This window comes from Podarcis pityusensis, assembly GCF_964106645.2.
Source record: "Podarcis pityusensis genome assembly, chromosome: 17".
In the NCBI taxonomy this organism is placed as follows: Eukaryota; Metazoa; Chordata; class Lepidosauria; order Squamata; family Lacertidae; genus Podarcis; species Podarcis pityusensis.
In genome coordinates this window covers 10877884-10895588 of record NC_138042.1, presented here as the reverse complement: position 1 = coordinate 10895588, position 17705 = coordinate 10877884, and the positions used below count along the sequence as shown (strand labels likewise).

The 17705-nt window shown below is 43.9% G+C and overlaps 1 protein-coding gene across 8 annotated transcripts in view; it reads right to left on the bottom strand.

The window, feature by feature from the left end:
• The window catches only part of DNM2 (dynamin 2), a 59819-nt gene extending 44069 nt beyond the window's left edge, over nucleotides 1–15750 (bottom strand). For 6 of the 8 annotated variants that reach the window (XM_080987786.1, XM_080987787.1, XM_080987783.1 and 3 more), the window contains exon 1: nucleotides 15465–15750. In XM_080987786.1, the coding sequence (XP_080843912.1) occupies nucleotides 15465–15625 (161 nt within the window). In that variant the 5' untranslated portion in view covers nucleotides 15626–15750. The remainder of the gene's footprint in view (nucleotides 1–15464) is intronic. The other 2 variants (XM_080987780.1, XM_080987784.1) reach the window with 1 other exon arrangement.
• Nucleotides 15751–17705: the final 1955 nt, after the last annotated feature.

Sequence of the window (17705 nt, the reverse complement as noted above, 5' to 3'; positions counted from 1 at the left end):
ATGAAGTAGTCAATGTGGTGTCCTCCATATGTTGGTGAACTACAAGTCCCATAATCCTTGATTATCAATCATGCTGACTGGGGTTGATCAGAAGTGGAGTCCACAAGTATCTCAAGAACATTAGCAAATATTAAGAGCTGGTGCAATTGCTGCTGCTTCCTTAACTATATAGCTAGTACATGGAGGCTCAGAAGCATAAAGAGCTTTCTTGGATGAAGCAAGTGGATCTAGAAGGTATAAGCGAGACCTTGAGATATCTGATAGACATGGAAAGACTTTCAGAAGTCTCTGGTAGCAACTGAGAATTCCTAGCAACTTTACCAAATTAGATATATATAGACTTCTAAATGGATGCTGGTACAGAATTTTGGACAAGTCTTCAATCGTTTGTAAGCATACAAAAAACGCACCAGCATACAAACATTAGGCTTTCTATTTCCTGCCTTCCTTTTGTGGCATGCAAACTCAATTTTCTCCTGCCACCTCAGCCAACTGGTGTCCCTATATACAGGAGTCAGAGAAATACTTCCCAAACACCTGTGATACTATTAAAACATTATCATAAATCCATCTTTTTTCCCTTACACTGAAATTAAGCTCTTAATATGTTAATAAAATAGATTTGATACTCTTGGAGTGGGAGGAGAGACTAAGAATCCATGTGTTTATCAAAAAGTACATGCCCCAAAGCTCTGGAAATGTTTGTCTTCCTAGCTAGCAGAACACTACTTTCATAATGCTTTGAAAAGCATTTCCCAGTCTTAAAACCACTTGCTTTTTGGGTAACTACAGCTCAGTTTGTTGAAGCCTCCCAAAATCCACACAGACTCAACTCAGAAGAGGTTTTTAAAAATTCAGGATAAAGAAATAAAAAAAAATTGATTTTAGTCATTATTCCCTGCTGGTCTTTCGTTTCCTAATAAAGCAGTGTTTTCAAATTATGTTGCATCTATTAGCCAGCCACCTTGCACTTAAGACTGCAGAAAACATAGGCTATAATAGCCCTGTACAAATAAATGAATGCTGAATGGACCAGTGCAGTTTCCTTGTTGTTGTTACACCCATGAATTCAGAACACAGAACCTGGTAAGGCCCCATGAAAGCATATTTTGCTCTAAACCCCAAAGTGTTTTGAGAAATTTCCCCAAGAGAATACAATCTCCAATTACAAAAACAAGAACAAAGCACTTGGCAACTTGCCTTGAGAGTCACTCCCAATCCTCTCCCACTGAGTGTATAGTGTCCTATGCAGATCCATTGTGTGAGACTTTGTTACCTAGAAAGACATGTTCCTGTTGCATTCTAGTCATGCTGACGAGACTACCGTATTCATAGGAAACAGGAACCAAGACTGAAAAGGTTCTATGATGTATGATCTTCATTTGACCATGAGCATGGGATCCTAGTGCGGGTGGCACTGTGGGTTAAACCACAGAGCCTAGGACTTGCCGATCAGAAGGTTGGCGGTTTGAATCCCCACAACAGGGTGAGCTCCCATTGCTCAGTCCCTGCTCCCGCCAACCTAGCAGTTCAAAAGCACATCAAAGTGCAAGTAGATAAATAGGTACCGCTCCGGCGGGAAGGTAAACGGCGTTTCCATGTGCTACTCTGGTTCGCCAGAAGCGGCTTAGTCATGCTGGCCACATGACCCGAAAGCTGTACGCCAGCTCCCTCGGCCAATAAAGTGAGATGAGCACCGCAACCCCAGAGTCGGCCACGACTGGACCTAATGGTCAGGGGTCCCTTTACCTTTACAGGATCCTAGATAGTGAAGGCACTTTTTAAAATGCATCATTTTCTAAAATCACTTGGCAGCAATGAATGGATATAAATGGATATAAATTTGCTCAGTCTGCACATCAAAGTAAGTGCAAAATAAATGCACAAATCACTCCCACTTAGATCCTCCCCTAGCATGAGCGGGTGCAACAAACCATGAGCCTTGGCTTAGCATTACTTCTGAACTAAGGATCATGGTTTGTTTCATTTCAAACAAAACACAATTGGAAACCCAAGAACAATCATGGTTTGTTTGTAGCAAAACAAACTGCGATCCCCAGATGCAGCACTAGTCATGGGTTGTGTTTTTTTGCTCCATTTACATATTCATGGTAATTACGGTTTACTGAGACATGAAAGCATAGCCACCATCAGAACTGGTGAACTAGAATGGATACAATAATAACAGTTTAAATCAAGGCTGTACTTAATTTCTCAGACGGCTATCCCCAGGAAGCTGATTTTTTAATGCACATAGCAATTCAGGCATCCTAAAATTTTATTTAAATCTAAAGGTAAAGGAAGTAAGATGCTACAGAGTTGTCATTTCTCCAAATATTTTCAAGGAATCCAATAAAAAATTCTAAGTAAAGCTATATGTTTGAATATAACATTTAAATCACACTAAGTACACCTTACTCATTTACCCCTTAATATATTTGAGCTTTCTTTACTGTCTTATTTTAGTATTTTAACTTTTGTATGTTTAAGTATGGCTGTGAATTTTTCTCAGTTTTACTATTTTATCGTTTGTAAGCTGCTTTGAGGTTGCTGTTTTTTTCAATCAAGCAGTGTATAAATTTTACACTAATCAAAATAAATCTTTAAAAATTTACAAGTAAACAGTAATTCAATAAACTTGGTAAATCAGATCTCAATTAATTTGCAGCTACAGAAAAGTTTCCAATTCTTTTCTTCTTCTTCTGGAAATCCAACATAACCAAGTTGGTGATGGCTGTGGTAAGTCATCTTCTTGGAAAAACAAACAAACCACAAGCACTGGTTTATAATGTTAAGCTGGCACTCCAGTTTCTTTTCTCCCCACTTGGGGCGGGGGAAGGAACAGGGTGGGCACAATATTAGCATTTGCGTTTGTTCATGATAAACCATAGCCTGGCTTGCCACAAGGTGCAAACCACAGTACTATTACACTGACTGAGCAATATTCCTTTGTCAGGAAATCCCAAGTACAGTGGTGCCCCGCAAGACGAATGCCTCGCAAGACGGAAAACTCGCTAGACGAAAGAGTTTTCCGTTTTGGAGGTGCTTCGCAAAACGAAGCTCCTATGGGCTTGCTTCGCAAGACGAAAATGTCTTGCGAGTTCCTGCGGGTTTTTTCCCCTCCCCCCCCCTTTTTCTAAGCCGTTAAGCCGCTTATCTGCTTATCCGATAAGCTGATAAGCCGCTAAAAGCCGCTAATAGCGCTAATCCGCTAATCCGTCAATGGGCTTGCTTCGCAAGACGAAAAAACCGCTAGACGAAGAGACTCACAGAACGGATTCTTTTCGTCTTGCGAGGCACCACTGTAATCCAAACTTAATTTAGGTTTTTGTGGAATGTTCTGATAATTCTTGGTTTCATTCAGGTTAAAAGAAAAAACGCTTATTGATGGCCAGGAATGTCTGGCAATATTTTATTTAATGGTGAAAAATGGTTGGGAAATATACAGAGATCTCTCTGGGATGTCTGGAAGGAGAAAACCCATCAAAGATGGAACACCTCTGCTACTTAAGGGGAGGGGGCTGATGGTGCCTGTAGGTAAGAAATGGAAATTTTGCAACAGAGACCGAGAAACATAAAAGCAGAGATGGCTGACAGCTAGTTGTAAAAGAAGGTGGCTTGTAGGTACAAATATGTTTCTCTGTGATCTGATGTGGGTTAGCAAATCTGGTTCCCTATAGGAATGCATCAGTTGTGTTGGGTTTCAAGAGGCAACCAAATACATATCTGTGTAGACAGATTATGCCGCTTGTATTCTGGCTATTATTAATAATAATAAACAAATAATATTTTGTTGATACTTTAATATATTACTTTAAGTTTGTTTATGTTATCCTCATCCCATTTAACCTTCAAAGTTGTTAGCTTAGTAAGGTAAAGGACCCCATGACGGTTAAATCCAGTCGAATTCAACTATGGGGTGCGGCGCTCATCTCCACTTTCAGGCTGAGGGAGCCAGCATTTGTCCACAGATAGCTTTCCAGGTCATGTGGCCAGCATGACTAAACTGCTTCTGGCACAACAGGACACCATGACGGAAGCCAGAGCTCACAGATCTGCAGTCTGAAGAACTCCAATGAGCCACCCCATTATCAAGATATAAAACTTTAGAGTAGCTTTATACAAGTCTTCTCTATGAGAACGACTACATACTTAACTGCAGTCTGCACAGAAATCAATTATTTCAACATTATGGACAAGGAAAAACATCTTAGTTGCTTCAGTCACAACAGTGGTCTTCTCCAGTCACTTGGAAACTCTCAACCAAGGCTGTCATTTAGGTAGATTGGGAAAGCTGCATGGGGGATGAAAAAAGGAAGACTGTCATCCCTTGCATTCATCTATTTTAGCAGAAGGCAGTACCTTGGTTTTATTTTTTATTTCCACCAAGTGAACCTGAAGACTCCCAAAAAGCACAGGGGAAGTTTTTAATGTTTGATGTTTTCTTTTTTTTTAATATTTTGTTGGGAGCCACAGAGTGATTAGGGCAACCTAGTCAGATGAGTTTCATATAAATAATAAAATTATATTACTACTACTATCATCATCATCATTATCATTGCCACTGAGAAAAGGAGACTGGCCAAGTGTGCTTCCAAATTAGAATCAATGAGCCACTGTCTCAATGAGATGTTTCTCTGGGCAACCACAGTGGAGGCCATGGACCAGGTGCCATACTGAAAAGCATCCAACAGAGCATCTGCCACAACAGCAGAAGCTGTTCTTTTTAAAGCCCTCTCTGACAGCCTAGGACACATACATCCCTTGTACCAAGCTCCTCTGAAAAAAACCCTAAGTAGTTGTTGCTGTCCAAAAAACATGATTTCCACAACAGTTCACAGTCCTTCTGGTAAAAACTAAATCCATTTAAAACAAGAGCAGGCTCAGCACGACTCTCTTAGTCTCAGGGTTGTGGGTTTGAGCCCCCCCAAAAGATTCCTTCATTGAAGGGGGTTGAACTAGGCGCTGTGGAAGGTGGGGCCAGGACAAGCATCTCCCTTTCACCCTACACACTTAAACAAATACATACTCCATTCATACTCACAAACACCTGTTCTTCCTTCCCCTATCAACTTTAATTGATTGATCTGCTAATTAAAACTTGAAGTCCTACTGGAAACCATTTGATAAAAAGAGACAAGCTTTTAGCAAGCGGACACCAAAGGACATACATTACAAGACAGGAAGTACAACCACAGTGAGTCAGAGGAAGAGGCCCAGAGTCCTCTGTTGCATAATGCCAAAACAATTGAGCCTTACAACATTACTGACAGACAACTTCAATGGAGGTCAAAGGGAAATTTGGTTTGGTCATGAAGGAGAATGCTGAAATACATATGTATTAAACAAAGCTTCAAAGCACATTATGCAGTGGCTTTAACAAGTGGCTATTTCATGGAGATAGAAGGAAGCACGCTGCAAATAAGAAATAAACAAAGCTGTATGTAGCACTGAAGCCAGGCTGTCCCTACACTAAACACAAATGGCAGCGTTGACAAGCCAAGGGCGTTTCTACCATTGCTTCAGTCCAGGCACTCATATCTCACTCACAGCACCAAACAGGAGTGTTATCCTATAACAAACGCATTCTCTGAGCTTGGCACCCTACATAGCCAAAAATGTCACCATCCATGCAGATAAGGAAGGTTTCAATACACTTAACTGGCTTAAGAAACCCCAAGATACTCAAAAGCATAAAAGAAACTTGGGGGAGAAAAACAAAAGTACCGTATTTTTCGCCCTATAAGGTGCACTGGCCCATAGGACGCACCTCCTTTTTTGGGGGGGGGGAATGAATAAAAAAAATATTTCCCCCCCAGTCGTGGGCCTGGGGCGGGGGAGGCCTGAGCTTCCCCCGACCCCAGCCCATAGAAAAGGCTGCCGCCCCAAGCCTTGTGCGCCCAGCGGGACCTCCCGCCGGGCGCGCAAGGCTTGCGGACATCTGCCTGAAGCACGGGGCGTCCTCCGGAGGACGCCCCGTGCTTCGGGCTGCAGGCTGCCGCCCGCAAGCCTTGCGAGCCCGCAGGAACTCCCACCGGGCTCGCAAGGCTTGCGGATAGCTTCCTGAAGCGTGGAGAGCAAGAGGGGTCGATGCGCACCGATGCCTCTCGCTGTCCAGGCTTCAGCGAAAGCCTGCATTCGCCCCATAGGACGCACACACATTTCCCCTTCATTTTTGGAGGTGAAAAAGTGCGTCCTATAGGGCGAAAAATACGGTAATGATGGGGGAGAAAAACAAAAGTAGGCCCGACAAGGATGTAATATACTCAGTGGGCACAGAATGCTTACTGACTGGTGATGGGGGCGTACTGGGGGGAGAGAAATGAAAAACAGAAGAGGTGCAATGGAAGAGGGCATAGTTGGCTGGCCTCCTAAAAGTGTTTGCAATTTGTTGCAGGTTCCACTTATCCCTAGAAAACTTCAGTTGAGCAAACTTGTCAAAAGGTCATTTCCTCACCCAAAGTTCCACTACTGAAATGGCTCCATGAGGCAAGCACATACAAAGCAACTCAATATTTGCAGCGGCACATTTCAAAATAATTAGGACCACCAGCTAATCTAGCTGTTGTTGCCAAGGATTCATTCACATGCTCTCCATAACTGGCCCTAGCCATAAGCCTTTCTGCAGCTGCAGTTTCCAAATACAAAGGCAAGCCCCACATAATCTGTGCTGCAGTGATCCAAAAGAGATGAACCCACGGTGTACGTGCCATGATCTGATACCTCCAAGAACCAACGTAGTTGGCATCCCAGCCTCAACCCAGCAAAGTATCTTTAGTCACTACCAAAACCTGGGTACAAATGTCTGAGAGATTCTAGATGTATCACACACACACCCCAAATCATAAAATTGGAAGGGATCCCAGGGGTCATCAAGTCCAATGCAGGCATGATTTGTGACTCTTGGGAATTCTTGGGAATTCACTATTTCAGGGATCCTTGGTGGGGATTTGTACCCTTCCTAGACAAGAAGACAGACCAGGGAAGCAGTAACCTTCTGTGTGACCATGTGTAAGTTAATACCACTATCTGCAGTTTGGTTGAAAGATTACAGCTGATCCCGAGGCATTGGGTGTTGTGATGCAAGCAGAACTTGGGCCTAGGTGTCAGACCTGGCTCCAGGAAACAGTGGCAAAGACAGCCTGTAGCCAGCAAGACCTGCTCTCCTAGCTATTCTTTTCTTCAGCCAGAGCTAGATGGTGGCACACAGGTTAAATACCTGCCCAGCATTTCTCATATCACTATCCTGACGTCAAGCATACTAGGTACAACAGGGCCGAGCTCCACCATACAACGTGATAAAGAAGGGAATGCAGGGGTCAGCAAGCTTTTTCAGCAGGGGGGCAGTCCACTGTCCCTCAGACCTTGTGGGGGGCCAGACTATATTTTGGGGGGGGGGGAATGAACAAATTCCTATGCCCCACAAACAACCCAGAGATGCATTTTAAATTAAATGACACAGTCTACTCAAATAAAAACACGCTGATTCCCGGACCATCCGCAGGCCGGATTTAGAAGGCTATTGGGCTGGATACAGCCCCCAGGCCTTAGTTTGCCTACCCGTGGAATAAAGTAATACAAAAGAGCCAAATTGACTGAAATTGAAACTTAGGTTATCCCTACTTACATTGACCTAGGTAAGCTTCTTCAAAAGTTAGCCAAAGCTCTGACTCAAATCCCTTGGACCTGGCCCACTGTCTGTTCCTGTCCAAGGATGGGCAGAGGCATCTTTTTGTGGTGCACCAATGTGCTGTTAAAGCACCAATGTGCTGTAGAGGTCTCTGCTGGTGGGCTGTGCAGCACTGTGCTCAGCAAGCAGTCACTAACCATAGTAAAGTCATTCTGGGAAGCTCAGTAATATTTGCCAAAAACTCAAATATTCATCTTTTTTGGCTCAGTGGAACCATTATTCTGTAACTGTTGATGCTTTACCACAAGTTTATTTCTCTCTCACCTGGTTACTGCTTCTTCCTTCTTAGTTTAGCTACCTGGCAATCCTAGCCAAATCATGAAATAGTTTTTATAAGATGATATCACAACACTCTGCAGCCTATCAGGTGTAGGTACATTTGATGTTATGAGAACTGGCACACTAATTGAAAGAACAGAGCAAGAGGGGCAATGTAAATAAACAGGTGAACTTTCTCATACAAATAGACAAAAGGGAACATCTGGCACTGGCAAAAATGTTCTGAAGGACAGTGAACAGTTTTTCTCAGCCCTAAGAATTCCTGACTAGTCTGCCCTAGCAGCACTTGCCACCCTATCACACACAATTATTGCTTATTATGCAGTTCCACTTCCTAGAGGAAGTGACCAATCCTCTTAAGAAAGGCAGACTTTCAGGAAATCGAACATACAAAGCTGCCTTATGCAGAGTCATACCAATGGTGTATCCACGACCTAAGAAACATGAAATACTAACAGCTCTGGTATAGTCACCAAAGCATGAACACAAACACGATTTACAAGTTTTATCTGTAGCAACTAGGCTCTTAAAAGATTACAAATGAAGGTGCCAAGTATTAAGCAGTAATCATCTGCCAAAGCGTTATCAAGTAATAGCACTGCTGACTGTGTACAGCATGAGTGGTTCACTGTTTTCAGCTCAAAGTCACAGTGAAGTTTAGCTAACCCTCTAAAAGCTGCATAGCAGTGTGGATGTGACCAAGTGCAGCACTGCAAATAAAAAGCAAAACTCTCAACTTATGCTTCAAAATCACCTCTTCTTCCTCAGGCATGGCACCACTGCTAGTAGAGACAAAAGACCTTCATGCAATGCCACCACGTCAGAAAATGACAACATGGTTTTTGCAGGGTAAGTTGAGAGGGAAAGAAAGGGATGTCTTATTAGGGAAAGGGTTGGTGAGTCAATGGAAGCAGTTGTAGATTTGCCACCCCTGATTTAAAGAAAATGTGCACTGTCTCAAAATGGCAATTACCATAATGGTACCATTAATCTTATGCCCCAGCCACTAGTTACAGCCTCTGAAAGCATCATTGGTTCAATGATTCATCACTGGCCCATGCAACAGGGGCACTTTCTGAACACTGTTATGTAGATATATAATGATACTGCTTTACATTAGAAATCTATGGACTGCTACACATCACTACACATGCTTCCGCTTCCACCAAGAACACACCATAAAATCTACTATCTACAGGAGGGGTGGAGGACCTCAGATGTAAGGGCCACATGTGGCCCTCCAGGCCTCTCTATTTGGATCTCAAAAGTCTCCCCAAATCACAGCCATCATTGACTGGAATGTGTCCTTGAACTCTGAAAATGCCTCTTGTCTGGGTGAAATGTTAGGAGGAGAGTGTGAAGAAGCCTAGTGTAAAAACGATTCACATTTGTTGTTTTGTCTACTTTGGCCTGCCACTATCAGGGAATACGGCCCTGGGCAGAAAAGGGTTCCACCACCTGGTCTACAGCCAAGTCCTACGGTAAAACTACATAAAGATTTATGTTTCTTACCCAGTCAATTAAGTAAAAAAGCAAACCAACAATATCAGTCTGTTATCAAGGAACAATTTCCTACATGATAGACAAAAAGAAAGGAAGTGATGAAACACTTGTCAACAGTAGCTTCCAGATAACCATTACAAAACCTGCTGGAAAAAACTGAGGTCTGACACTTTTAAGATGAAGATTCTACGAAGACATTCTCTTTGAAAATTCAGAACATTTGCTATGTATTTGTTGTCCAATGCATTCAGCATCCAACAACACAAATTATTCTACAAAATGGAAAAACTTCATGGAGGCTGAAAGCCAGTTAGTGCACACAGCCAAGCTTCCCACCCTCCCGGCTACCATTTTACTTTAAATAACCAACCACAGAATAGCAGGGTACTTAAAATACAAAAGAATGATTTTCCATTGTTGACAGTTATATCAACAACACTACTTACTAGTAATGACCTGCTTCCCAGAATAAGATATTCTTGTTGACCCTATTCAATTGTTTTATTGTGTTTTCCCATTGTTTTTAATTTGTATGTCACAAGCTGTATTGAACTTTTGGGAAAACCTCCAGCAAAATGGTCACTAGCAAGGAGTAATAGGAATAAGAACTTGTGCGGCAAGAATATAAACAAGAAAATGTTACGTAAATTTAGTGCACACTTAAAATTTGGATTCAGATACGTATGGGGAAAGCACTATAGAGCCCCCAAAGTATCCCGTACCATGTAATAGTCACTTTATGCAATACATTTTCCCTGATCTCTAACTGTGTTGCATCAGATCAACTGAAAGCAGAAGAGGCTCTCCTGTTTGTCAGCATCAATATGCACTCTGACAATGACACCTATTCATGGAAACATCAAAGACAACCCAAGCCTGCAACCATCAGAAATTTCCATAGATTCAACACGTGTTATAAACATGCTTGGTTAAAGGATAACCTAAGCTAGCACATACAATAGCTTTAGTAAACTGAAATGACTTTAGTAAACTGAAATGTTTTATTGCAGGAGAGGGAAGACATATCTGATTAGATGTACTTTTTCAAAAGCAGGTGGGGATTTGAGGCTTTGTTCTACTTCTTTGACTCCACCTTCATGAGTCTGACTGCAGTTTAGTTATTGCAGTTTTTAGCATCACTGTTGAAATACAGCATTATTAAATGCAATCTCACTCATTAGGCTGCATCCCTCACAACTGTTCACAGAAGAGTACATGTGATGAACTCTGTGATAAAAATTCACACCAAGCTGGTTTTCTAAAGATTCAGGTAGATTCAGATGCTTGCTCCACATCTTCCAGAAAACCAGATACTGGTCTCATGTCAATATAAAAAGTTTTACGTGCAATGATTATGGGAAGGAATTCACTACTGGATCAAAATATACACCCAGGATTATAGCTGTTTAGTCATTGGTAGTGACTGATGTACAGTATATTAGAACACCAATTCCACTGAAAAATGTTTAAAATAGTTTGATCACTGCATTTCCTCATGGGCAAAATGCAGAAGTAGGAGGGCAATGCATGTAATTTTTACAGTATGCTACACTCCGTCCATACTAAAGCCAGGTTTCTACACATGCACCTACATCAAGGCAAACAAGAGTACCGTATTTTTCGCCCTATAGGACGCACTTGTTACCCTCCAAAAATGAAGGGGAAATCTGTGTGCGTCCTATGGGGTGAATACAGGCTTTCGCTGAAGCTTGGAGAGCGAGAGGGGTCAGTGCGCACCGATCCCTCTCGCTCTCCAGGCTTCAGGAAGCTATCAGCAAGCCTGGGGAGCCCGCGGGAGTTCCCGCAGGGCTCCCTAGGCTGTGGATAGCAGCCTGCCGCCCGGCGCGCAGGCGCCCTGAAGCAGAGCGCCCCGCGCGCCGGGCAGACATCCGCAGCCTGGGGAGCCCTGCGGGAGTTCCCGCAGGGCTCCCTAGGTTGCGGATAGCAGCCTGCTGCACGGAACGCGGGGCGCTCTGAAGCAGAGCGCCCCGCGCTTCGGGCAGACATCGGCCAGCCCCACAAGCTCGGGGGACAGCGGGGAGGCGCAGCGCTGCCATCCCGCTGTTCCCCGACCTGGTTTGGAGGCTGGTGCTGGGGAGAAGCGTGCTTCTCCCCAGCGCCATCCCCACAAGCTCGGGGGACAGCGGGGAGGCGGAGTGCTGCCATACCGCTGTTCCCCAACCTGGTTTGGTTTCCTCGACCTGGTTTGGGGGGGGGAATAAAGGGGGGGGATTTCCTTTATTTCCCCCCCAAAAAACTAGGTGCGTCCTATGGGATGGAGCGTCCTATGGGACGAAAAATACGGTAATTATACTTCAAGGACACATTCTAGACAGCAAAACACTCAAGGAAAATGCATAACAGCACTAGTGAGCGGACTGGAGACATGGATTGGGGGGACAGATGGCCTAGGAGGGAGAGTTCAATCTGGCTAAAGAAGCCTGGAGGACCTGGGCGGAAGTTCCCCACCATCACTTAAGGCTGTTCAAATCAGTGTTCACCAAGCACATTCAGACCAATGTGTGCTCCCTTTCTGTCACAATCACATTTCAGTAACATTTTCTACATATTCAGGTAGGTAGCCATGTTGGTGTGATGCAGTTGAAATAAATAAATAAATAAATAAATAAAGTCCAGTAGCACCTTAGAGACCAACTAAGAAGTGTGCTTGCAGGTATCTGAAGAAGTGTGCATGCACACGGAAAGCTTATACCCAGAACATACTTAGTTGGTCTCTAAGGTGCTACTGGACTTTTTTTTCTCTACATATGAATGGGAGTGAGGGGGAAACAATCCCTGAGATATAGCTCCCTAATCACACTTTAAAGCAATTCCTAAATGGCAAATTGTGAAGACAAAGCAAATGAAAAGCAGCTAAGAAACCCCAAGGCAGAAAATTTTTTAGCATAAAGTTTCAAAGGTAGAATCCTCCAAGGTGTGAGATGGGTTATCTCTGGGTCCTCAGGTAGATACTGCACATTAAAATTAGTTGCAGGACAAAACAAATCACAGTCATTACTATTGGTTTCATCATATGAGAAGGTATATCTCATCTTATTTGTTACAGAAATGCTATTGAGAAATAATATACACTATGAATTTGTACATAGAGCTATCAGTCACTAATATTTAATGCAAGCAAAATACCCATTATATGTTGGGCGGGGTAGCAAAGACAAGCATAAGAAACTCTTTCTTAGCATAGGCTGCTCTGCTGCTTATCAGGGGTTAAAAGCAGACCAGTTACAGGTAGGTAGCCATGTTGGTGTGCCGTAGTCGAAACAAAATAAAAAAATTCCTTCCAGTAGCACCTTAGAGACCAACTAAGTTTGTTTCTTCAGATTTCTGAAAAAGTGTGCATGCACACGAAAGCTCATACCAATAACAAACTTAGTTGATCTCTAAGGTGCTACTGGAAGGAATTTTTTTATTTTGTTTCAACTAAAAGCAGACTGTCATTGTCACTGCTAATCCTCATGTACCATGGAGACATGTTTCAAGGATAGGTAAAAATGTCTAGAGTAGAATATTACATCACAATAGACCTGTTTGTGTTTTGTGGTACATTGAAAATGGTGTTGCTTGCTGCAACAGACTAACAAGTCTATTGCTTAGAGGTGATTTTGTTTAGATCATTTTGTGTAACAGACTGTCTAGCACAGTAGTCTATTTGACAGCACCATGCCATGCCACATCCATAGGGTGTGCAATCGGCAGTGGATTAATCAATGCTCAGGGACATGGAAGGAGGAATCAGCTGTCAAATAATTGTTTTTGATGACATGTTTTATTTTCCATCTTTCATTTTATATTTTATGTTACAGATTACTCTGAGCCTTTAAGAAAAAGTGGTATATTGAGCAAAGTAATTCTGTTCTTCAAATAACTATCCTATCAAGACAGCTGTGAGACAGAGCTCAGGACAGAACATTTAACCCAAATGGCACGGCTCTGTGCAACCTAAGGTACAGAGTATATGGCTTTGCTAAAATATATCCATTACACCCCAGTCCATAGCAGGCCTACTATGTAATGGCTTACCTAGTGGTTAATAAGATATTGTGCATTTATTTCTGAAATTATGGGTCACTTTTATGTATCTTGCACACAAAAATAAGGAACAGAATTCATGTTCTGAATTCCAAATGTATTATGCAAGAGCAAAAGAGAGAAACTTGTTAGCTATGTGTAAAACTAAGCAACAGCAGAAAGCAAAAGTGTGGTCTGCAAGACTTATTGCTAACTGTTCTTTATGGCACAAAAGTGCACAGGTGGAAGGCCGACATAATACTGTGTTACATCCTTATCTGTGAGACCATTACACAAAAGCAGAAAGACAGGTGTAACCTCCCCCACCCTTGCAAGTCATAAGCTGTCTAGCAGCTTGAAATTTTTTACATTTAGCAATACCCCAAAGAAACCTGGAATCTGATGGGTTTTCATGCAAGAGGGGCTGATGGATGTTACAAACCAGGCAAAGATCTCCTAGGAAAGATGCTAAGTTGTAAATTTGTTGCTATTGTTTTTAAAACTTATTTATCTTGTATTTATGTAACCAGCCCTCTGATCCTATGAAAGGCAGGTAAACAATAATAATTACAATGGCAACAAGAGCAGAATCACCGATTGTTCCACCCATTTCAAGTACTACCCTGCAGTTTATTTTATTATTTTATTTATTAAATTTATATACCACCCTTCATCCAAAGATCAGACGGCAGTGTGTGTGTATATATTTACACACACACACACACACACATATATATAAAACATAGTAACAAACAAAAGCAATACCTCCCACCCACAGTTTAAAAGGCCATAGATTGTTTAAATAGCAAGAGGCTTGGTAGAAGAAGAAAGTTTTTGCCCGGCACCTAAAATATGTAACAATGATGCCAGGCAAGCTTCCTTGGAGAGCTCATTCCATAAATGGGGAACCACTGCAAAAAAGACCCATTCTCATGTTGGAAGGCACACAAAGAACGGCCTCATGATTGCAGGGTACAGGTAGGTTCATGTGGGGAGAGGTGGTCCTTGAGGTATTGCATTCCTGAATCGTTTCAGGCTTCATAGGTCAAAACCAGCACTTTGAATTGGGAAACTAATTGGCAGCCGGTGCAGTTGGGCCAGGATCGATGTAATACGCTCAAACAGTCTTGCCCCGATGAGCAACCTGGCCGCCGAATTATGCACCAGCTAAAGTTTCCAGACAGTCTTCATTGGCAGCCCTACGTGGGACGCATTGCAGTAATCTAACCTGGAGGTTACCACAGAATAGACGATAGAAGTTAGGCTATCCCTGTCCAGATCCAGGGGCACTGCTGGGCCTCCAGCCGAAGCTGATGGAAGGCACTGAGACCACCTGAGTCTCAAGCGACAGCAAAGGACCCAGAATTACCCCGAGCTGTGCACCTGCTCCTTCAGAGGGAGTGTAACCCCATTAAGAGCAGGCAAGCTCCCCAATAGAGGTCACCGGAGCACAGGCGACAGAGTTTACCCGGCACAACCCGGAAAGATGTGTGGGGCGGAGGGCAGCGCGAGGCCTCGCGGGTCCGACCCCTCCCCACACTCGCCCAGCAGAGCGGGAGGCGAGAAGGCAGGTGGCCCACACGCCGGCCATGGCGCCAGGCGCAAAGCCACCTTCACGAGGGCCGACCCCACGCGCGACCCCTTTCGGCTCCATGGGGCAGAGAGGGGTCTCAGAGCGGGGAAGAGGCCCTTTCCCTCTTCGCCTCACCAGCGGAGAGGGGCTAGTTTTTGGCGGGCGGGCGGCGGCAGCGGCGGCTGTTCCCGGGCCGAGGCCGCCTCTATGGCAGAAGCGAGCTGAGGAGAGCGCGAGCCCGGCATTCTCGGAACTCATTTCCGCAAACTGCGCCGCGCGCCGCTGGTCTGCCTGAGGGAGCCTCCCTTGCGCAGTTTGCGTTTCCCTCTCTTCCTCCCCGCAAAGCCCCCCTCCCCCCCACACGCACGATTCACTGACTGACTGACTGACCGGCCGACGAAGTTCTCGAGGACGGAGCTCTTGCCCGCGCTCTGACCGCCCACCACGGCGATCTGCGGCAGGTCGAGGTGGCAGCTCTGCCCGATAGAGCTGAAGGCGTCCTGCAGCTTGTTCACCAGCGGGATGAGCTCCTCCATTCCTCGGTTGCCCATAGCAACGGCCTAAGGTGGGAGGGGGACAGATCCCCTCCTCCTCCCCCCGGCGCGCGCACCTCCCCGCTTCCTCTCACAACCCCAGGCAACAACCACCAAAACTTCCCCCCTCGGATTCTCCTCATCCGGCCTCGGCGAGGTGACTCCCCGCCCCGCCCTATTTCTGCCGGCCGCTGCCGGCTATTGCTCGGAGGGGTTGTCACTCATCGGTCAGGACCAATAAGAAAAGCAAAACCGTCGCCCGCGGGCAGTGGTAGGGGCAGCGTTGGCCCGCTCCGCCCATTTCCGGTCGGCGTTCTAACTGGTAGCCTTCCCTGTCATTCGGCGCCCGCCTCTGCTCTCCTCACAACCAATGGAGACCTGAGGAGCTCGGTCCCCGCCCCGCAGCTCACAAGTTGCTTTTTTTCTTTTTTCTTTTTACTGGTCATGTTTCCTGTCCATCACTTAAAGAAACGAATAAGCTGTCAAAAGAACCGGGCCACCCGCCTCACTACATTCGCTTTTTATTGGCCAGTGTTTGCGTCACACTCTGTGAACAAGCCAATCGCTCCAGTAAAGAGAACTTTTCTTCTTCCTTTTTAAGGGGCATGAACAATGAGGTGAAATGTGTATTTTTCTGCCTCGGTCCTTCTTTCGCCGTTTAACAATTATTGGTCCCTGCTCGTATTCATTCATTCATTCATTTCGTAAAATGTATATACCGCTTGAGTGAAGAAAACCTCAAAAGCGGATAAAACAATAAAGCCGGGGGGGGGGATGTTTTACAGCCATACTTTAAAACACACAAAAATTAAAATACTAAAACAGATCGAAAGTTACCTCAGCTTTCTCTTACCTCTACAGAAATCGCAGATCCCCAAATCTTTTTCACACCTTCCAGGGGGAAATGATTTTACCTGGCAGACATTCTTCTACCTTTCTGGTGGCTGCAGCTGAGGAGGGGATCTTGGGAGGAAATTGTGCATTTTCATTTACAATACTTTTTTTAAAAAACAAAACCAGAATTTTCCAGATCTTCTTTTCTTTTTTAAAAAAGTATTCTTGTCAATTCAAAATATCCTGTGATTCAGAAAGTTTCCACTCAGCTATGAGCATTATAGGCTGCAACATTGTATAACCTTACAAGAGAATAATCAGATTCAGTACAATTCTATTCTTATTTACTTGGTAGTAAATTCCAATGTGTTGCTATTGCTACATATTTATTTGCCCCATGTTGGGCAAAGGATTCCTGCATTGCAGGGGGTTGGACTAGATGACCCCCCGGGTTCCTTCCAACTCTACAATTTTTGATTCTATGTATACCAGGCATGTCCAACTCCCAAGAGTCTGCAATCTACTCCCACTATTAAAAAAACTGGCAGTGATCTACCCAAAGTTGTTGGGCTTTTTTTGGGGGGTGGAGATCAACCAGGATCACACGGTCGACAGGGATCGACCAGGGACACCCCGAGATCGACCAGTAGATCACGATCAACTGGTTGGACATGGCTGATATATACCCTAACACCTATTTAAAAACATGCAGATAATTACAATAAAAACGGTGTGGCACCAGGGAGTAGGCCTTATTCCCATGTTAGTGTGCATAGGATTGTACTGTCACACTCAAGTGCTATAGGCACCAGGAAGTGAGTACTGTGATCAATACTTGATGGCAGCAGGGATGGGGAATAAGATCAAGAGTTCCAAAAAGTGCAGTGCTTTCAGTCCTCATGAGCTGTCACAGGTTCAGGACCAGGAAAGCATTCCCATCCAGTTGCACTTTAACCCATATGTGTTCCTATACAACTTGCCCCTGACATAATTTGTTTTATTTTAGTACTGCAAATTTTGTAACATATTAAAAGTCAGTTTAAAACTGTACAATTCTTACTACAAGTTATCTCAAAATTGCTACTAAACAGTTTCAATTTTTTTGCTGTTATTTTACATTTCTCCCCGATACAAAAACTTGTTCTTTAAAAAAAGTTACATTACCTAATAAGTTGTCTTATCACTCTGCCTTCATATAGTCACAAGAATTCAATTATCCACAACCTCTGAATTCTCACTACAGGAGTTTAATTTATTCTGTCTG